The sequence below is a fragment of the Trachinotus anak genome, unplaced genomic scaffold (assembly GCF_046630095.1).
Source record: "Trachinotus anak isolate AG129_WGS33_773 ecotype Australia unplaced genomic scaffold, CSIRO_AGI_Tana_v1 ptg000008l, whole genome shotgun sequence".
In the NCBI taxonomy this organism is placed as follows: domain Eukaryota; kingdom Metazoa; phylum Chordata; class Actinopteri; order Carangiformes; family Carangidae; genus Trachinotus; species Trachinotus anak.
This window is the reverse complement of record NW_027273859.1, coordinates 8,866,028-8,888,223: the sequence shown is the minus strand read 5'-3', so window position 1 is coordinate 8,888,223 and position 22,196 is coordinate 8,866,028. Positions and strand designations below refer to the sequence as shown.

The following is a 22,196-nucleotide window of genomic DNA, read 5'->3' as shown; positions in this document are numbered from 1 at the left end:
ATGCGTTTGTGTTTGGTGCATAATGGTGAAGTGTTCTGTGCTTCCCACACGCCTCTGTTTTGGAAAATGGTTATAAAGCCCATTCCTTTACAGCCTGCAGAGGGTTACATACAAAACAACACTCCCTTCGGGCCCTATTAGGAGACAAAGAGAAACACACACACCTCTCAAGCAGGTATCCTAATAATATGTCGGCAATTTAGATAATGACTGGTAGTGAGATAAACTGAAGTGTATATTACAGGTAATTGGATCTGCAGTGTGTTGGCTACCTAAGCATCTATGGGGATGTGTATTGTGGGTTTACCAGGGGCATGAGGAGATGGACTGTCAATGATAAGTATTGTAAGGCTTTCTAGCATATGTAGTAATAATGGCTGATTTGAGATGTTTTATTCGTCCACACCCACACACATCATCAGAGCCCGAAGCGAATCAGAACTGCATTCGGATATCTGTCTGTGGACAAGGCCATCGTTACATCATTTCTCCTCAGATCTCGCCTCTCACGAGCACGTCCAGTTAGTCGCAGGATGACAAATACAACACCTGGGGCTGACAGAATGATCAAGTTGAGGGAGTTTTTTTTTTTTTTTGTAGTTTTTTTTTTCTCCAAGGTGAAGCCTAGAAAAGTTGGAGCCATAATAAGAGTTGTCAAGCCTGTGAGGTGAGGCGCGGAGTAGAGCAGGTGGTGGGAGCAACGTAAAGGATGCCTTTGGGGACCTGGAGGGCTGGCTCTCCTTGGCCTTTAAAGAGATTACCTTGGCAGTGTAAGGAGAAGGTCTACCCAGAGGGTTTAGGGAGAGATAGACCAACCAGCCCATTACCAATACTACAGAGGACCCTCACAAGCTTCATTAATAATCTGATGATGAATCACTACTTTAATTGGACCTTTATGGCTGTTGCCTAATCCCTAGTCCCATCTTCTCAACTCCATTCGTAATGGGGTGATAGTTTGTTTTTATTTCACACAATAATCTTTTTTTTTTTTAAATTGATTACATTTTTGTTACTTATTTCATGAAGGATGGGTGAGATAACAAGGGATTTTTGGCTACTGTGACGACTCCTTCGCTCCTTTCTTACAAAATAGTTTGGATATGTCCATATGGTTCAAAGTCCTGTCTGTTTTAAGGCTACACACAGGGTCAGATTTCTCCCACTCTTAATTAGATGAGGGATGGTCTAATTAAATCAAATTCATTATCCTCAGCTCTAGAAATCAAGAGGCTCTATTGGAAATAAGGTTAGGCTCCCCCTCATCCATCATGCCCTAACTAACCAATTTACAGGCCAGCCTTTTGCATGAGGCATTATTACCTTGTCATAAACACTTACCTTTAAAATCCTCGAATCAAGCCGTGATATGCTAAGCTTTTATCACATTAGTTTGTGCTACTGTGTCAGCCTCTTTCTGCCTAAGATAAAGTAGGCTCCCGAATAATTATGTTAGCCACATAAGGCGGAGACGGTGCAAACGACTGCTATTTAAAGCCGGCTGATAATTCTGTATAATTAAGACATAGCACAGCTCCTCACACAGAAGAGGGATTGAGGGGTTTTCTGTGGTGAAACAAAGAAAAAACGGACCAAACAGCACTGTCTGTGAGGCAAAAGAGGCTCCGCAGACTGAAAAGCATCACATTTGTCTGTGAAAAGTTCCACCTCAGTCATGCTCTATAACTACACACTTGGCCTCTTTCCTGACACTGTGACTCACTCTGCATCCATTGTCTAGGAAACACAAAAAGCTACCATCCCGATTATTCTGAGCTCAGCTGATCTATCTGAGGCGAGGAGCCATTCATCAAATGACGCGTCTTTGATATTACTGATGCCGAAACTGATTAAAATGCTCTGTTTTAATAAACTGTCGCAGCAGTGTTTCACAGTTTAGATCTTTGCATATTTATGTCTGATCACTGCAGCTTCAGCATGTGAATGTGAATAGCTAAAGATGTTTGAATGCTGTTGCTTAAAATTTATAACAGTCCACCGTAGGGCCACAAGCCCTTTAAATGCCACTCGGTGTTAGAGCCATATTCTGAAACACATGAGGCCTGTCCTCTGATCTGTGTTGGAAAGTGAATTAGTAAGCTCCATTCTAAAGCCAGTGATAGCAATGGGTTGAGAGCAGTGATTTGTTGGCAGTGTATATTACAGCCCACGGTCAGGGAGGGAGGGATCAGAGAAGCGTGTGTGTGTGTGTGTGTGTGTGTGTGTGTGAGGGATAGGACAGAGGGCCTTATCACTCAGTGTTTACTCACAGTAAATTGAGTTGAAATAATAGTCTTTCTCTGAGGCCAAACAATGGAGCAGGCTGCAGGCCGAGGGCCCAGGCTGGTGCAGAGCTGGCCTGCGCCACTTCAAAATGAAAGACTGAGCCCGGGGCCATCGGGAGGAGGCACGGCGGGAGGGGGGGGGGGCTTTTATGTGGACAGCTACACCAGTCGTGGAGCTGACACCCCTCTGACAGGCACCTGGGTAGGACAACGGGGAGAGAGGAGCGTGGAGCTGTGAGAGAGGAGGGGGGGCTGGGCGGAGGTTGGTGGGGGTGGAGTGATGAGGCCTCAGGGCTCTGTCATTAGGTTGGTGGTGGAAAGGAAGATGACTGCCCCGAGGACAGAGGAGCGACAGGTCCCGGTGGGACAGAGACCACAACCTCTCACTCCCCTGGGTCTGCACCGGTGCTGGTGGGACGTGTCAGTCTGTTAACCCCCCCCCCCAGCTTCCACACGCTCACATAACCTCTGGCTATGGTTGAGCTCCAGGAGTCTAACCTGCAGAGAGAGTGTGTGTGTGTAAGCAACAGAGAGGCAGAGCCTGAAAGAGAGAGGCGTAGAGAGCATATCCATGTAGTGCATGGACCCTCCTCTGCCATTGTTTCTGCGTGTATGTGCTTCAGCTGCACCTCAGCTCTGCCTCTTCCCCTTCATTTATCATTCTGCAGCATAAAGTGCTGCCACAGCATTATAGAAACAGCTGCTTTTTTCAGACATCCAGAGAGAATGGGCTGCTCCCCAGCACACAAAGACACTCCTGGCCCTAAAGAGAGTGTAAAATTGGTGGGTGAATACAAACCTTTTTCCTTGCTGAGGGGGCTGACCACGGGTGTCACTGCGGCGGCAGACATTGTCATTGCAACTGAAGACAAATAAGGATCCATATCGGCCCAGTCATGTGTACAATGAGTGGCAGGGGCACCAGTGAGATTGGCCTTGTTCACAGTCAAATATGCATAACTACAGCTGCTGCCGCATCACGCTCTCTTGAGAATTCATATGAGGCCGTTAAAGCAGGCCTTGCATGCATGAACCGTCCGAGTCGAGCCACCTGTATCTCTGTGCGCTCCACTACAACACAATGTCAATTTATTGAGTCCTGAGCTAAAGCAAACGGAAAACAAACCATGTCAGTGCTCTTTTAGGGGTCATAATGCAGTCACTAAATGGCTGCGGTAAGACCACTGAGCTGTCTCGAGGTTGGCGCCGCAGGGCCATGCAGATACACTCTCGGTTGGTTTGTGGAGAGAGCAAACGTGCCGTGCCATGCTTCACCATTCCATTCTGCCTTAAAGGCTCCACGTGGAGAAAAGGGAATTTTGTCGAACCTGTTCTCATCCAGCTGGAGAGATGAGATTTTACACTCCGCCAAACACATGACAGAGAAACGCTCAGTGTGTGTGTGTCTGTGTGCGGCTGTGTGGGAAAGACAGGGGAAAGTAGAGAGACAACGAGCAGAGAAGGCATCAGACAAACTCCTCTGCCAGACCTCCTGGGGCAAAATGCATGCTTGAATACTTTAGGACTTGAACAAAATAGTTTCACAGTAACATTAGCTGCTACGATGGAGAGAGAATTTCCCTTTCAAGATTAAAGACACAAACATGCACGTACACAATGCAGGTTGCAGCAAGTCCACACAATTCATTTATTGTTCTTTTAGAGTTATCTGTACCTAGTGTGGAATGTATATTGTCGATAACAATGATGTAATTATCCACAGAAATGTCATGTACTGCAGGTGTTTTTTAAGCTAAACAGTAAAACAACACAATTTTGTTCTACATATTTCAGACATAACAATGAATATCTGTGTATGCAAGACCATACATATGGAAACCTCAGTTTGTAAGACATACATCAGAAATATAAATGTAGAGAGTAAATTATTTTAAATTATACCTTTTATCAACAAGTGGCAGCAATACTGTAAAATAAAAAAAATATGTGCATCGAAAAATTTACCCAAAATATCAAAACTAAAAGTACTATATAGTTAATGTGAGTGTTATATCATTGTACCTTATATTATCGGATTATTAGCAGCATTTTACTGAACTTGGTGTAAGTGGAGCTAATTTAATATGCTGTTGGGTAGTTGAAACAATACATCATGTTTTATAACCTCATCACATGTTGTGTTTCAGATCTGTAAAATAAAGCGTAACTAAAACTGTAATGAAGTAAAAAGCACAAGTTTCCCCTCTGAACTGTGCAGAAGTGTCATTAAATGGAAAACTACAAACACCGTAATCTGACTGAAATTTTGTGAATTAATTTAGTTCCACAACTCGCCGTTTGTAGCCAAGACCAAGGGTGAAACGGCACACTTCTTTAAATGTGTTTCAGACTTAACAGTTATTGATGTTGCATCTTTGAATATGTGTGAATATAAAAACGGAAACCTAGAAATGCGGCTAAACTCGAAGTAGCAGAAATCAGTATGTAATTTTAGATCAAAATAAATATAACTGTATTGGAACTGTGTCATTTTTTACCAACATGTACTGTATGTGTCCTGGCAGACCTGAACGTCATTTGCTGTATTTTGCAAATATCTCAATCTTCATTTCAGTGCGTTCAAGGTAACTAAGAGAGACCCGTGGTGGGTAAAATGGGGATCATTTGGCATTTTGGCGAACGCTGATTCTTCAGTAGAGCTAGGGATCTTTTTTTTTTTTAATTCTTCTAATATAAATTCATCACTTTTATGTTTGACTCCCTCAGCCAGACACTCTTAAATCAAACCAATTGGGAAAGACTGTATTAAAAAAAAAATAATAATGACGATTCAAAATTACTTTTCTCTCCCTGTCGACCCTCGGCCCCCTGGAATTTGTAGGTGGTCTCAATAATGTAGCTGATGGTCTTTAGTGAAACAGCAGGTTTTTGGTTTGCTCTGCGGTGTATGTGCGCCCCTCTGTCTGTTTGACACATTCCAACACTGCACCCCTCTCCAAGGCTCCTAACTACCAGCCAGTCGCCATGGTTACAGCCATACATCCATGCCAGCCCTTCACACTCAAAGACATATTTGTTTGGCTAGTGTAGCTACGTTCCCGACAAAAAAACACAGCTTTTTAGCATAACACCTGCTAATCTTGGGATTTAGCTCTTTGAAGAGGATTGCTGATCAGAAATTCAAATATATTATTTGAATGCTAATCTGAATGTTAATCCCTGGCCCCCGGGTCTTAAAGCATCCTGTCTTTCAATAACAATGTTTATTTTTCATTTGCTTTCCCTTTTTTCATTTTCTCTCACCCCCTTCCCCTTCCACCCCTCATTTAGATCTGTGATCTATTCCCTCAGGGATAATATAGGTGGAGTCATCTTTTAAAGTGTGTGGCAATTTGAGAGCATCGATGATTTGGATGCAGCTTGAGAGACGCATTATTATCGTTCGTTTTGACGAGAATTTAAGTCGACGGTTAAGGTTGCACACGGTGAAATATGATGTATCACAGTCTTTCAGATGACACCATTCTCTGATTTTCAGAAAAATTCTTGATATTTTCTTGAAAATGTATTTTAAAGAAATGAGGACGAATATTGTGATGTTCATTTGTCATGAAAAAGGCAGCAATACCATGCACATTTCTTCTTCTTCTTCTTCTTCTTCTTCTTCTTCTTCTTCTTCTTCCTCCTCCTCCTCTTCTCCTTCTTCTTCTATTTTCTTGTATGTTATGTGCATGGCTACGTATCTGTGTATCCGTGTGGCTGAACGTTAGAAACTACAGGAGATGAGTGGGTGGCTGATCTGGGTGGTTTGGATAAATAAATGCCAAAAAAAAGTATAAGATAATGAAAGACAGACCAGACCAAAACATATACATCCTTATAAAAACCACTCCTGCTTATTGACATATCTGAGTAGTTAACATGGTGTACATTACTTTATAATTGCAAACTGTACATCCTCACCCAGTCTGCTGGATTTTCTCCGTGCTTTGATATCTGCTTCTATAGCGCTGACTTTTGTCTTGGGGAAGACACAGAGAGAGAGAATCAAGGGCAGCAGGATCACAAACACATGAATCCGGATCATGTGAACAACGTCTAATTCCTCGTTGCCTCACATTCTCTCCCTCCAAACTAATTTTGGGCTTAGACTGAATCTCTGGTAAGTAAACAGAGCCCCCCTCATGCGACCTGCCTCCACCACAATGATGTCCAGATCATCTCTGTCCATTAAAACCTGGGCAAACACTTTACTTCACACCAATATACTAAAGATTGGAGGAAGGGCAGAAGGGGGGAAACACACAAGTTCTTTTTTTTTTCAGTCTTTCCCAGATTGTCTCTCTTTCTCCTTTTCTGCCTATTAATCCAGTATCTTTCAGGACTGGTAAACTCCTCAAGATGGACATTGCTTGGTTCAGGGTGGAAAGGGTCAAGCTCCATTGGCCCCTGCACAGAGCTGTGGAATTTTTCATTAGTGCACAGCTGGGTCACAAGTGGCTCCAAAGCCGTCTTAATATTGTGTAGGCCCACAGATTAGGAGCGGAGAAAAGAAGCCAAAGCGTGATGCTCTCCACCAGACCCTGTCTTTGCATATTTGCAGACTTGTGCTTTAGAACACCTCATATTACTGTTTGTTTTATTTCTTAGACCCAGAACCTCTGGGTCAATAGTAATTATAAAGCCCTCCAATCCAAATGTTGTTTTTTAACCATTCCAGCGCCGCATCTGTAAGATGAGTACATTTATTTTCTTACCATAAAGAAAGTAAAGTATCTGAGCACTGGTCACTTTTTCACGTCATGATTTAATCTAGTCTTTTAGAACTTATTGTTATTTGACTGGACATGAGATCATAGTTGTTTTTATTTCTCCAGAAGTGATATAAGAACTCTGATTTGTAGTGAACTCTGGAGTCGACCTCTCTCGTCAAAAAAAAAAAACAGAAATAAACCTGTGTATCTGTGGGCAGTTACAGCCAGCCATAGCTGTATAACATGTGATAGCCATTACACTTATTATAGCCATCACTCTCTTTTCTCTCCCAGCTCTTTCAGAAGCGGCAATCACTCGTGGTGGCTCGTCGAGCGAGCCAAGCCCTTAATAGTGGGCTCTGCTCCACCTCACGCAGATTAACTTGGAAGGGTCAGACAAACAGACACCCACAGAATTATTATTAAAATATATAAAATGGGTGCACATGATTTTTAATGGGAGCTATCCCAGCCTTGGTTCTTTGCTTTTACAGGGAGCGTGTTGTAAACATGTCACATCTCCAGCGGTGACGGCCCTCACAAACAGCTTACTAGAGTGACGAAAGGCTGAGCAGAGCACTTTATAGCAGCCTTGTAATTCACAACCTCCTAATTTATTTGTTCAAGGATCAACTTGGCTTTGAGAACAGGTTAAAAAATTTTTTAAATGCTGGAAAAAAGCCAAAATGAAAAAAACATACATCTTTACAATCATAATTTCCTCACTGATGTTATTGCACAGTGTATGTGACCACGTTATTTGTTCTGAGCTCTGAAAAACTGACTCTAAATGTGATGTTGCACTCATTTTACATACTCAGGAACACCAGCTGTCCAAACAGCATCATGTGTGCCTGCCTGCTTACTCTTGTATTTAGATGTGTACTTAGCCTCCTCTGCTGCCCAATACACTGTCCTTTTCACTCCATGAGCTTTGTTCTACCTGTGTGGCTGGGGGTGGGGTGGGGTGGGGATTATTTCCATGCTGTTTCCCCAGTGACTCATTAGCAGATACATGTAAAGGAGAAGCAATGGGTCGCTTGATGCTGCAAGATCATTCTCAGCATACCGCTGTTGCTTTTAGAGCTTTGTATGTACATTCACTATTGATAGTATTCAGTGTTGTGTATTTTTATCACATCATCCTCTGAATAGAGTCTTGGCCATTAGAAACATTAGCTTTAAAGTATATATATGTACACTATTTGCATGTTTTCAAACTCACATGAACACATCAACACCACATTCCTTCTCAACTGTACTTCAAGTGTTGGGTAATCTGTGAAACACACAACCCCTGCAATGAGATCATTTGAATAACGATGAGGTTTAGGATTTCTTTGTGCAGCTGTGCAGTATAGCTATATGCACAAATATGACTGGGATGTCGGTCTGGTTGGGGACCGGTCTGAGGAGCTGCACATTCCAGCACATAGGAGCTCACGCTGCCGTAGAAATGAAGTGGCCATATTTATTTTCACAATAGCGGACGTGTGGGATAGATGATCCTGGAAACACCTCGCTGCAGACTAACTGTAACCAGCATCTTTTTATAGATTCACCATAGCCCTGTTCAGCAGCTATTACTAAGTGTGCTCCCTCTGAGATGTAGGGCAGGTGCACATGCATACACTAAGCACGTCGAACACGTCTCGGCTATTATCTTCGCTATGCCAAGTGCAATCAGCTCGCCTCGTTTCTCCCCTGTGAGCTCGCAGGCAGCCCGTGCTGTGCTTCAGTGTGGGGAACAAGCAGAACCCTGTGGCCAGAGCTGTGTGATGAAGAAGGCACCTTTGGGCCATTAGTGGTGTACACATCTCCCGTTAATGTGTTTTACTTTTACCTGCTGGGAGTTTAATTAAAAAACAAAGAGCCTCAATTTAAAGGCCATTATTATGCTAATGTAGTAAGCACGAGATGGTGATTAAGCAGCTTTTAGAGCTGACTGGAGCTGGCCCTTGGGAGCAGAAGGATGGCACTTTTTATTTGGCTTCATTACTCTCCATGAATCTATGCTCCAAAGAGAAATGCTGATACTATGAAACAAGGTCAGCTACTGAGATCATTTATGAAGACAGTATTCTCCCCACCACTTTTTTGCACTTTAGTACTCACACAGACTGAAAGTTTTCACAGAGGAAGGATGAACAAGGATATGCCATAGCTGGATTTATTTAAATATGCAAACCCAATGTGCTAAAGTGCAACGTTCTTTTTGGGGTCTGTTTTTATCATCAGCCCCTCTGCAAGTAATCAAATGCTCGTATTAGCCGAATTCAAGTAGCTATTTTTAGGCCAGTGTGGTCAACATGTAGCATCTAGAGGACAACTTGGATCATACATAACAAAGCAATTTTCACAATGTTGAGACAAAGTTGAAAAGGTTTGCCTTCGTTCATCCAGAACATCTGGGCATCAAATGTTTTCCTCTTTGACCGAAGCTCTTGATACTGTTGCTAAGAACCAATTTTCACACACTGAGGCGTGTCTCATGAGAGCGCTCAACAGTTGGGAGACCTCTGGTGCCTCTGTGAGACAGATCCGTTTGTTGTCATTCCAGACAACAAACAGAGCAAGATTCCACCTGAAAATTTGGACAAGAAATGAGCTGTCCATTAAACACAGGCATTGGCTGAAAAAGGGTTTTTGAGGTATGTGAAAACTTAAAAACAGTAGTTTGACACTTTATAAACGATTCTTTTTACGCCACAAGTTAGAAGAGAAAATCATATTAAATCAAGATAAAGATTCGGCCTCAGCCAGCAGCCAGTCAGTTCCTCTAAATCTTCCATGTTTGTTTTATCCGTAAAAAAAATTAAAAATTAAAAATTAAAAAAAGACAAGTTGCAGTTTTACAAGCACTAATGTGCCAGACAGTTTCTGGTTATGCAGGTAACTCCAGAGGTGCTGGTAGGAGAGAGCCAGGCTAGCTGTTTCCACATTCCCAGGCTTTATGCTAAGCTAAGCTAACCAACTCTGCTTATATTTGCCAAACAAATATGAGAGAAATGTTTTTACATATCTGTTTCCCCATTTTCAGTCTTAATGCTAGGCTAAGCTAACCAGCTGTGCTTACATTTACCAGAAAGATAAGAAAGAAATGTTTTTACATACCTGTGCTTCCCCCCTGTTTTCAGTCTTAATGCTAAGCTAAGCTAACCAGCTGCTGGCTGTAGCCGACAGATATGAGAGTGGCATTGATCTTCTTATCTATCTCTCAGCGAGACAGTCCATTTATTTAGTGTTGAACAATTTCTTTGACTCTCACAACTGATCTAAAAGCAAAGGAACCTTACAAACTCTAATTTGATCCCAGATGTAGCTAGCAAGACGAAGCCAGTAAAAAAAATGGAGACATTGAGCGTGCACAGCTGACCGATTGCTCCACATGCCCTTCATCCCGTCCGGAGGCCCTTGCCTGACCTGCCTCCCAGGCCTCATCTCTCACCTCAGCAATGATTGGCATGGCCACAGGTTTCCTGCCCAAACACGAGAGCCTGTCTTCAAAGTAATAGCTTACAGCTGCTGCCTGGATAATCCTCATCCCCTCTGTCTTTGAAGGGATGCGGCGACATAATAGCCCGGGCTATTCTTCCCTAAATTGTTATGGTATTTCTCCAAGCGCTGTTGAATAGCAAAAGGGGAGTAGGTGAGACTGTTGCACGTGTTGCTAAATGTAGCATGATTATCAAGAACCATAAGCAGCTCCACACCCCCCCACCCCCCACCCCCCAACACCCTCCACCCCACCCCACCCCTCCCTCCATCTCTCTTATTCTTTGGGCTTCTTTTATCCCAGTCCTCCTGATGCTTATCACTGCGGCAGAAGCATTAAATGTAATGTCTGTAGAAGGGAAATCATTGGCAACATGTGGTGAGAGCTTAAGATGTTGTCACACTTTAAGTTGCCTATAATCTGTTCAAAGGGAGAGTGCAGTTCTCCAAAGTGCCTGGAAAAAAGAGAGGGGGGGGGGGAAGAGCAGCAGTGAGGGCGAAGTCTCTCAGCTGCACTTGGCTCGGCTGAAGTGTTCATCAGACAAATAACTGTCAGTCCCTGTTGGCTATTGTCTTCTTCGTGGACCTCTTTTTTTTTTGATCTTGCATTTGCTCAAAACGCAGCTTGTAGTGTTACAAGCCTCAACAGTGTGATAATCTGTCTCGGGGAGGGAGAGACAACCATAGATAACATAAGAAAGGACAGACAAGGGATTACAGGTATGTGGACACAGCATTAAAACGAGGGACGTAATGATTCCTGTGGGAGAGAGGTATGTGCTGAGATGGGCTCTTTTTTCATTTATGAGTCCGGTTCTGGGGAGGCCTGGGTAAATATTGACAGTTCTCTCTGCTTGAGATGCGGCCATTGATCCACACAGGAGGGTCTCATCACTTGATCTGTGCGCTCAGGTGTGGGAGGAGGGAAAGCGAGAGCTGGGACATGGCCTGTCATGCTGGTGGTCCTCTTTGTGGTGTCTTTTATAAACAGACTAGCTTAAAGGTGCTGATCAGCCTGCCTCCGCGACACTGGGAGTCGTGTTACCTTAGCAGCTGAACGCCCAGAAAGTGGATTTTAGGTGGATACAGGTCTTAGTGTGATGGGTCACTGGGATCAAGTAGAGGCAGAAAGTGGTAAATGATCACCTAAATCACTTTAAGTCTGATTCCAGTCACACCTACAGCTTCTTTGATATCTTTAATATCCCAGCAGAGCAGAAAGCTGTGAAATCTCCTTTCCAGCTAATGTTATCAGCAGCCCCTGTCGATTTGTTTTTCTATATATAAAATCATAATTTACATCCTCTCCTCCGCCTGGCCTGGTCCTCAAACCACTAATCAGGTAATGTTGGGGAGGTTGAATGGCGTGCCTCCCCCTGGTCAACCTTCACTGCTCACACAGTGGTGTTGTTTTAAAGAGCATTCTTTAGCAGCTGAACTTGGAAAGGTATTAAAGTGGGATTAGGCTCCTCCACAATCCACTGCTTGTGTCATTCAGGGAGTTTGTGTTCTCCTCTCCCCACTGCCACCTCCCCACTCCTCCTCTGTTTGATTGTGGCTAGCCGCAGGAGTGGGACTGACTGTGCCTTTCAAAGGAGAGGGGTAGGGTTAAATCCCTAGTCCACTGCTCCCTGCTAATTCTCCTTGTTCCTTAGAGAGGGATTTACTTCTGCTGCCAGCTTCTCAAAGGCCTTCTCTGCCCATCCGAAAAGTCGCCGTTGCCTTCCTGTGGAGGTGTGGTTGCCATAGAAGGGGCGTCATGCATGGCTATTCCATCTGAACCCCACTGAGAATGGGGACCGGGGACTGAAAACAGGCAGAAAGTCCGGATTAGACCTGAGGACAAAGCAGGACAGGAAGATTCCAGAAGGGACGAATAGGAATTACAGCAGCAAAAATAATGCAAAGTGACAGAGAGGGGAAATAGAAAAATAATGGCTTACAAGATTAGACTCGGCGAGGAGAAAGAAGAAAGGAAAGAGGGCTGAATGAGAATGTTTTCATCTAGATGAGAAGATTTGAGAGAGCGGTCGTAGGTGAATGCAGAGTCCTGGACGTATCAAAACCGTGCTAACAAGTAATTTCCTCAACTTTTTTTGCTCTCTTTCTTAGCTTAAGCCGGCGATCATTAGCTAAACATTAGAGTTAGAGCTGGGAACTTGTCTTGACAGATTCATCACCTCCTTTCCCTGATCCCAGCATGTAACATGCTAATCCTTCTAAAAACTAGAAACAAGTCCCTGAATATTCAGTTTATCTTTGCAGACTTGAGTCAGTGTGAGATTTCCCTCAATTCATTTTTTTTTCCAGATTTTTTTTTTATTCCAAGTGTTGCTCTTGTCTTTTATTTTTCAGTGACCAAACTTGGAGGTTTGTTTAGAAGATAGATCCAGGTTGGCAGGTCACTTAAACGAGAGCCCTGCTTGTTTGAGATACATGCCAACATTTCTTTTAGAAGGGATTATCCTGGAGGTTTTTCCATAGTTGAATAATAATCTTCTTAACTTATTGTAATAAATGAAAGATTAAAGGATTTTATGAACCCTCAGAGTGCTAGTTCTGATATCTCTGTTGTTTTGCTGCTTCCATGATGGTTGAAAAGAAAATAAAATGCTTTAGCTGCCGTGTTCTGATCCAGATACAGGTTGCGATTTTGATTATAATGAATGAAATTAGTAAAATAACCTATTAATTGTTCGTGGTGTAATTAAGATAGCATAAAATTTAGCCTTGTTGATGCTGCTCTGATGAGCAATATCGCAGTAATTACTGTAGAAAGCTGCATAGACAACGAAAACCGCACTATCTTGTTTCCAGCGTGAATACAGCTGCTCACACACATGCACTTACATGTGCGAAGCAGACTCAAGCGCACACACACCGTATCACTACTCAATCAGCACCTATAACAACATTACCATAACAAAACCATCCTTTGGTTTCCCTCCTCTCATATTTACACATTATATTCATCACTATCGCTCATCCCTGTCCCCAACCAGCAGATGATGTCAATTGCTCCTCGCGCAGCCTCCCTGCCTCGCACAATGAAATAGATGTTCACCACAAATAGATAGGCGGCTGCCAGCTGTCTTCCAGACCAGGGCAAACAAAGAGGCCGCTAATAAATCCAGCTTTACGGCTGGACAAGATCAACCACACTCGCTGCCTTCTTGCTCCATTTAATGTGGCTTCTTCTCAACAACAGGGGACGAATTAAATGCCTCTCAGTCACCAATAAAACAATGCAAACATCTTCCTGAAAGGATATAAAAGAAGATGGAGGTGTTGTCTAGGAAATGGTGATAGAAGCAGTGTTACACCATAGAGGCATGATATTAGACAGTAAGATGAGATATGAACAGACGAGAGGGCAGCCCAGCCGTCGGCAATGAATCATGGTCTCCGATATGGTATCTGATGCATATAGAGCATCGTGGATATGAAAGAAATGTGTAAATTGCCAGCAAAGGCTTGATTGGGATCAGCAGAGTTTGGTGGTCATTGCACTAGAACGTGATCCAGCCTCTTTTTTAGATTTGTGAGAGGCTTTCAGTGCCCATGACTGAGCTCACTTGGAATGACACGGGACGGGGCCCACCCTAGAAATTTTAACAGATGAGCTGCTGCCAAAGGAGTCACCTCTTGGCTGCCCACAGGATCAGCCAGCCAACTTGACTCTTAGTCAAAAAAACCCCTGATGGTCAGCTGAAGTGAGGCTACGTGGCAAAATAAAGCCACAACCACAGTGAGGCTGTTTTACTTTTCATTTGTAAGGGAGTGTGGTGTTCCGCCTCTTAAAAGTTGTATAGTCTCACTTTAAAAACATAATCTGTAACTTTTGCCACTGTGGCAACAAATGGTGAATTTTAGGGTAACGAAAAATGCTGAAACTAAGCCTGAAGTCAGTTAGCTGTACAACATTATGGAGTTAAACTTAGCTACCATAAGCCACTGGTCACGCCAGACCAAGTAAGGCTGTATCAGCAAAATCCCTGAGTGTGTTGAAGCAATGGAGTATTCATTTTCTCATGAATTCAAGTTTTCATATGTCAAATAATTAATGGTCTATTTCCTCTTTCAGAGGTTACAAAGTATGGCTTTAAACAACAAAATTCTCTCTGTCATTAGCACGCCTACAGTTATTGTTTTTTCTCATTCTGCAGGTTGTTTGCAACCAAGTGCAGCGGCTGCATGGAGAAAATCGCCCCCACAGAGTTCGTGATGCGCGCTCTGGAGTGCGTCTACCACCTCAACTGCTTCTGCTGCTGCGTGTGCGACCGCCAGCTGAGGAAGGGCGACGAGTTTGTCCTGAAGGAGGGTCAGCTGCTGTGCAAGATCGACTACGAGAGGGAGAAGGACTTACTCAGCTCGGTCAGCCCGGATGACTCAGACTCAGGTGAGCCCTCTGCACCCTCTCACACAAGAGTGAGAACAACACCGTGGTGTGATCATCGTATGGCACCGGGGTGTTGTATTCTGTATGCTCTGCTCCATCACAGTGGTGGCCAATATAGACATCCTCCATGATGCATCTAAACTGAATGTTACTGGCTGTAGCACTACATTTTAAAAAACAACTGGTATTAATTTTTTTCCTTGAACCGGTTGCTAGAGATTTTTCAGAGCTCTTGCATGCAGCACAGGCACTAAAATGTTCTAACTGGGCTCCATCTGCAGCTTTTCAATGGCAGATTTTGTAGCATTCTAATTCAAGCGGGGAGCGGAGGTTTATGATACAGTAGGAAGTGGAAACAGGACGAAGCCAAGCCACCCCGTATTAATGGCTCTCCATGCGTGGGCAGGGTCTGGTTCTGGAAAGAATTAAATCACTGTATCATGGTGAGTGACAGAGGGATTTGGGGCCTTTCTACAGAAAGCCTGCGCCTCCACTCTTATCAGCTCTAGTGTTCCTCGCCTATAGCCTCCACACACAATGAGGCATCTCGCCAAGCCTCACTGTTCACTACCATCTGGCTCACATTTAGACATGCACAAAAGCGGGGAATTTGTCAAATACATCTGTGCCTGTGTCAACTTTTGTCAACTTGTGGGAATATTTGCTCTGCGTCTTCCTCATTCAGTTGTGTCCCAGTGTATCGCGCAGGCATGTCTTTTGTGCGCGTCTCCAAATTTCAAGATGGAGAAAATGTTGACATGAACAGAGGTTAACCTCGGCATGTGGCAGACGAAATGTAGGTTTTCAGTGGAGAAATGTCGATACATATCAGAACCAGATGATGTGGGACACTGTGTGCCTCCCCGTGCAGCCACCAGACCCCAAAATCATTAGGGTTCGTTAACAGCACTGCTGCTCCTGATATGGACACACCTGACATCCTCCCATGAAGTGTAAATTGACATATTTTTTATTCACTCATTTATTTGTCATTTTATGTTAACATAGCTTTGTGGCATTTGTGGCGAGTGATATTGAACTGCATGAATTTAGCCACTGCTTTTATTGAAGTGGCGTATTTCACTATATGTCATCCAGCCAAAGTCTTCGATGACAACAATTTAAAATATGTTAAAAATGGAAGTGTAAGTAGGCTAATTATAACTCATTAACTGCTATTAATAGTTTCGGTGTATGGCTGTCGCCTATGACTTTCACATTGTTTTGAGTACAAAAATATTTATGATCATTTCAAAAGAATTGAGAATTCCTCTCAGTGAAATGAATAGCTCTGGGAGAGTATTGAATGTGTATTTATTGTTTCTGATAACTGCAAACAGCTGGCCGACTTTAATCTAAAAAATAAACCTACAAACATATCTCAGAAATCTAATAAAAACCAAGTTATTATTTTGTTTTAATGCCATGTTGTAGGCTAGAAGCATAAACATCGCACCAATATTACTACCCAAAACTGTAATATCCTGCTGTTGCTGCTGCTGCTGCTGCTAGTAAAAATCTAGCAATCCAAATATATTTTGTCATTATTTTAAGATCTAAAACTGAACAGAAATTTCATTTTCTTGCTGTGTCATGGGAGATGCATTTCTCATATGTACTCGTGTTGGCTTCTTCGTGTAGTGCTTGATGGAGTATTCTTATCAGAGATTGATTTCGTGTAAATCAGACAAAGCTGAGAGCAATAAATTACAAGTGACGCAGTGTCCAGTTCAGTGACAAATGCGCATATTTCACTGTGCTCTCCAAGCGAGAGCCACAGACTTCTGTAAGTCTAATCGTACGTGCGGCCCTTTCCCTTTTGTAATAAATTGATAACAAAGTATCAAAAACACATGTGACTCCTTTGATTATGCACTTGTGGTGTGTGAATCTCCTGGAATAGGGAAGAGCGAGAATATATTTATCAGCAGACTGTCACTGACTAAAAGGGTGTAGTCAGTTCAAGCTCGTGCTGATGTTACAGAGAAATGACTTTCTCTCTGCAGAGAAAAGTGACGATGAGGAGTTGGACATCAAGCCAGAGAAAGGCATAGGAGGCCAGGGGAAGGGGGATGATGGGAAGGATCCCAGGAGGCCCAAACGACCACGAACCATCCTGACCACTCAACAGAGACGGGCCTTCAAGGCCTCCTTTGAGGTGTCCTCAAAACCCTGCAGAAAGGTAAGTCAAAGCTTCAGTAATCAGAGGAAAATTTAGCAAAAATGTTTTCCAATATTCTCTGGTCTGCATTTGGAGGAATGAACACATGGTGATTTAGATGGCGACCACGAGCCCTACAGTAGTTTCACAAATAAAATTCTCAAATTAAAAAAATCTCCCCCACCTCAGAGCTGAGCTTTGAAGTGGCAAGCAGCATTCTGTTCTGTGTTAACCGAGGCAGGCTGTTGTAACGCAGCCCGCCTGCACCAAATGTCATACTGAGATAGGAGCACTGCCTCCATAGCCCCGGCCCTAAAAACAGCCGCTGCACCCGGTCCAAAGCTTTGAAGAGGCAATAACCAAGACGTCCAAAAAGACCACTGCATTCATTCAACGTTCAGTGAAATCAAAGAGCCAATGTGGCAGATATGTTCAGGAGGAAAAAAAAAAAAGTAGTTTGGTGTGTTGTGAAGTGTTTTGTTTTCTTCTGTGACGCTGTAAAACGTTTGTGTGGATGTGTTCAGGTGAGGGAGACGCTGGCTGCGGAGACAGGACTCAGTGTTCGGGTGGTCCAGGTGTGGTTTCAGAACCAGAGAGCTAAGGTGAGAGCAGCAAACACAGGATAAATTAGATTTTGTGTCTGCATACAACAGCCTTATTCCATCTTAAGAGTCCAGCTAATAAATCACTACAACTATGTGTGTTAAATTTATCACTGCATTCCTTTCACAAATGCACAAAAAAAAAGAGCAAGGAGTTGCAACTCTAGCTCACTCTTGCATTAAATGTCTACACCCTCCCCTTTTCTGATTATTATCTTGTAAAAACCTTTGATACTTGACAATGTAGTGCACTCAGATACAGATTTTACACAGTTCATTCGAGGGTGAACAGCGAGGAGCATCCTTTTTAAATTAAAGAGTGCATGTTAGTTTTGGGAGTTCCTCACAACTTTGACTCCTTCGTTTCAGATGAAGAAGTTGGCAAGAAGACAGCAGCAACAACAAGAACAACAGAATTCTCAGAGACTTGGCCAAGGTACGATATTGTACATACCCTGCAGACACAATGGAGGCTCATTGTCTCAAAGCTCTTTCTCTGGGAAGTGTTTAGCTGTATATTTACCACATTTCGCATATTTCTCATTTACATTTTTCTGAATTTTGTAAAGCCCCCTTCCACTCAGAAATGTGTTTTGATCATTTTTCCTTCACTTGGATGTCTAAGTTTTGCCATGCAGAATGATGTATGTGCAGAGTTTGACACCAGAAGACTGTTCTCACATTCATCTGCTGAAGGGGGAGTTTCTCTGCTCTCGACTAAAATTTCAGTTTAAAACATGTATGTACAGGCATGATTGTGTTACATCACAACTAGAAGCCAGCCAGTCGGTGTCAAATGTGTATCTGAAAGAACTGTGATATGGAGACATATTCATAGATTATGGTTTTTTTCCATAAGGGAGAATGAGTAGATGTAATTTTAGGAATTTTTACCAAGCTAATCAAACATTTTTGTGCAAAAAAAACCAAAAAAAAAAACAACAGACACAAAGTTAAAGCAGAGAATTTTTTACGTGAAAAAACATGTGTGGTGGGGGCCTTTAAATTTTCTTTGTGTCACAGCAATGTATTATGTTGACACCAAGCTGGTTAGAAGCTGTACATGTGGACTTCTTTCTGACTGCCAAACATGATTGCAATATCATGGTAAACACTGAATCGGAAAATATGAGCTTCCTCTCTTGTGTATAGAGATGACAAATGGATCATTATATGAACAAGAACATTTTACATCAAAAGAAAGTTGGAAATTCTCCTTGGCAGCAGACAAAAATAACTGATCACTGATTTTGTGGCTCCGGTGATGAGGCCACAAGAGCTTTGTGTCTGTCTCACCAGTCAGTTCGCCAAGAGCAGTGTTTGTGAAGGGAATTGTGGGAGAAGCCACAGGAAAGACTACTGTTGGGTTTCCATGGAAATAATACCAGACAAGCAATTCAGGTTATTGTAGCTATTTCACAAGAACCAGACAAATGTGATATTTTTTATCACATTTATTGGTTCTGCAAAACTGACTGAACAGGTGAGCTTGTGAAATCCCCTGGTGTTACAGGGAATTTAAAAGGAGGAAACATGTCTGTTTAGCTCCACCTTTCTGTGTGCACCCATGTGTGTGGCTGCAGTTACATTCTGCAGATTCATCCCGAGTTTTTTTTTTTTTTTGGGTGGGGGTGGTTAAAAAAAATTGTATTACATTTTCTGTAATTCCCCATTTGTTCTCTTTGGTTTGCAGAGGTGATGTCCAATCGGATGGAGGGGATGATGAACTCCTTCACACCGCTGGCTCCGCCACAGCAGCAGCTGGTCGCAATGGATCAGAACGGTTACAGCACAGACCCGTTCCAACAGGGGCTCACCCCCCCACAGATGCCCGGGGACCACATGAACCCATATGGTGAGCATCCACCAGCTCCCACCCCCTCCAGCCATTCCCCCAAAACACCCACTCCTGCTCTCAAAACACACACATGCCTGTCCCTTGATCAACCTCATAGCTCCCCAGTGTGGGACATGTGTTCAGGCCACAGCCCTCCTGATTTAAGCCCCTCACAGAGACGTACGAGCAACTTCTCCTCCCACATGAGATAACACAAGCATTCTCATAAGCTATTGGGTTTTGAAGTTCATTTTAAAGTCTGTTTAATATGGTTTTAACTCTCCGCCTCCAGTTCTGAGACCTGCCCCATCACTAATGATGTTTTCCAATGTTGGTAAAAACATGTGGTCGATGTGGACAGCTTGAGATAAAGTGCAATCCCAACAATGATTGAGGGCTGTGGGAGCTAATGAATCAGAATGGGAAAATAACAAGTCTCAGATTTCTGTGTGATACAGGGAAGAATTAAAATGCAAACACTTTGGGGGAGAAAAAGTCAGTCAATCAAGTGTTAGTCCACAGGATGTAACTAGAATAACACATTTCAGAGTGATGTCCTCAACAAGCCCCAGAGGGACCATTTCCTGAAGTTCATAACTTCCTTATAATTTGCCTCCATTTAGTTCTTCTCGGTAGTAAGAACCCAAATCCCCAGTCTCATCACTCTCCTTTGGTTTGGGGAAAAGAACAATATTGGCAAGGCATTAAAAGATATGTCTCAAAACACTGTCCCCATTTTGTGCAACACTATCATTAAGATCCAGAGTGTAATAAAGTTAACTATTCCCTCTAGAGAAATAACATGTTGTGGTTTTATGAAAGGCGTAAACAGTTGCTATTAACCAGATCTTTTCGGAGGATGCCCCTTGTTTACATGCTCCCTCACAGACCACAATTGTCCCAGCGAGGGCAGCAAAAAGTGAGCTTTGATGATATCTAACAAAACAGTTCTCACAATTGTGATGACACACAACAGCAATTTCTCAAAGTGACTATTAGTAATTATAATTTCCCAGTGCTGCCATAAATCTCAAATACAAGATTGCATCGATTTCATCGTCAGAGTCGGGTGTTGCTGTGTTTTTTTTAAATGACGCCTCTGCCATCGGATCCTGACGGCTATCTCCGTAATCCTCTCTCCGCAGGTAATGATTCTGCATTCCATGACATAGACAGTGACACATCTTTAACCAGCCTCAGTGACTGCTTCATGGCGTCGTCGGAGGTCAACTCCATGCAGGCCCGCGTGGGGAATCCCATCGACCGCCTCTACTCCATGCAGAACTCTTACTTTGCATCATGAAAGAGAGGAGAGAAGAACGTCAGCACAGAATAAACTGCCCATCTCAACCTGAAGCGCTATGGCCAGGAGTTTCTACACTAACACGGACTCAACTGACGAAACACCTCCTGCAGTAGCTCCTGGTTATGAGCGGAAGCTTACTCAAAGATAGTTAAACCACTTGTTGTAGGACAGTGAAGATTCCTGGGGAAAAAGACTTAAATATTGTTAGAGATTATTTGGTCTGATTGCTTATCTGTCACAGGAGATATTCCTCTTTTCTTTGTTCACTTAAAGAAAAATTAGTAGATATTGAAGCCACTGATTACAAACTCTCAAACCAAATAACAGTGAATTTATACAGTGCATGATCAATTGTAAACTCAAACATTTTGTAAGCCCCCCCCCGGTTAAGATGTGGTGTTTGGACTGTTTCTTCTTTACACTACATGGATTTCCATGTTCACCGTTAGCATTTTGATCACTTTCAATAGGTTTAGATATTGTGTTAATAGTAAATAGGTGCAGCATGTCTGCAAGAGTGACTGTACATTTGTGTATGTATGAGAGTTTGTGGTGAGAAAGAATTGTTTAGAGGAGAAAAAAGTGGATAATTTTGGTGGACAAGTAGGATCAGTGAAGTGTAAATACTTTCCCCAGGCAAATTGGATGTGCATGTTAAAAATGGAAAGCATTCTATTTATTTAACTATAACAGGCTCTTGAAGGTACATATTAAAACTGAAAAAGCTTTATTTAAAAAGGAGAGCATTTTTTTTGTTGAGCAATTAGTGAGTTCATGAGTATCACAACTCATCTGTATGCCTTTTTAATATGAAGATTAACCCTTTTGTTTTGTTTTGTTTTTTCTTCAGCCAAGCTGTAAATGAGCAATGTTGCTATTTATTTCGTACAGACCATAAACCTTTTGTTGTCATTGTCATATGTGCATTCTCAAAATGTTAAAGTTGCTAATTGACCAAAGTTGACTGGTTTGATGAATAAACAATGTCTTTCTCCTGATAACATTAAATAAATGCCATTCAGTGATCATTCGCATGGTGACATTTCAAATATCACCTGCCTCAGTGGCCCGGCCGTGTGCAAGTGCTCTCAACTCGTTACATCAGAAACCGAATCGCTTTGGTCCCTGACTTTTCCTCTGGTGCGAAACTACAGGCCAACAATCACATTCACATTAGCTTTACTTTTTGTTTTGGTGATACTATAATTAGCAAATGTTAGCATGCTAATACCCTAAACTAAGATGAACACACCTATTAAACACCACCATGTTAGCATTGTTGTCATGAGCCGTTAGCGTGGTTGTAGGCTCTTTGTCCCAACTGTGAGCATATCACAGTGATTCACCATCTCAGTTGTTGCTTGACCTGAAAAGGTGAACTAATATTCATCAAAGG

General features: G+C 42.7%; 1 protein-coding gene across 3 annotated transcripts in view; it reads left to right on the top strand.

The window, feature by feature from the left end:
* The window catches only part of lmx1bb (LIM homeobox transcription factor 1, beta b), a 49,794-nt gene extending 27,966 nt beyond the window's left edge, over positions 1-21,828 (top strand). For all 3 annotated transcript variants that reach the window (XM_071482361.1, XM_071482360.1, XM_071482359.1), the window contains 6 exons: positions 14,662-14,894; positions 16,901-17,076; positions 17,580-17,657; positions 18,027-18,093; positions 19,351-19,512; positions 20,640-21,828. In XM_071482361.1, coding sequence (XP_071338462.1) covers positions 14,662-14,894; positions 16,901-17,076; positions 17,580-17,657; positions 18,027-18,093; positions 19,351-19,512; positions 20,640-20,797 — 874 coding nt within the window. In that variant the 3' untranslated portion in view covers positions 20,798-21,828. The remainder of the gene's footprint in view (positions 1-14,661; positions 14,895-16,900; positions 17,077-17,579; positions 17,658-18,026; positions 18,094-19,350; positions 19,513-20,639) is intronic.
* The last annotated feature ends 368 nt before the right edge of the window (positions 21,829-22,196 follow it).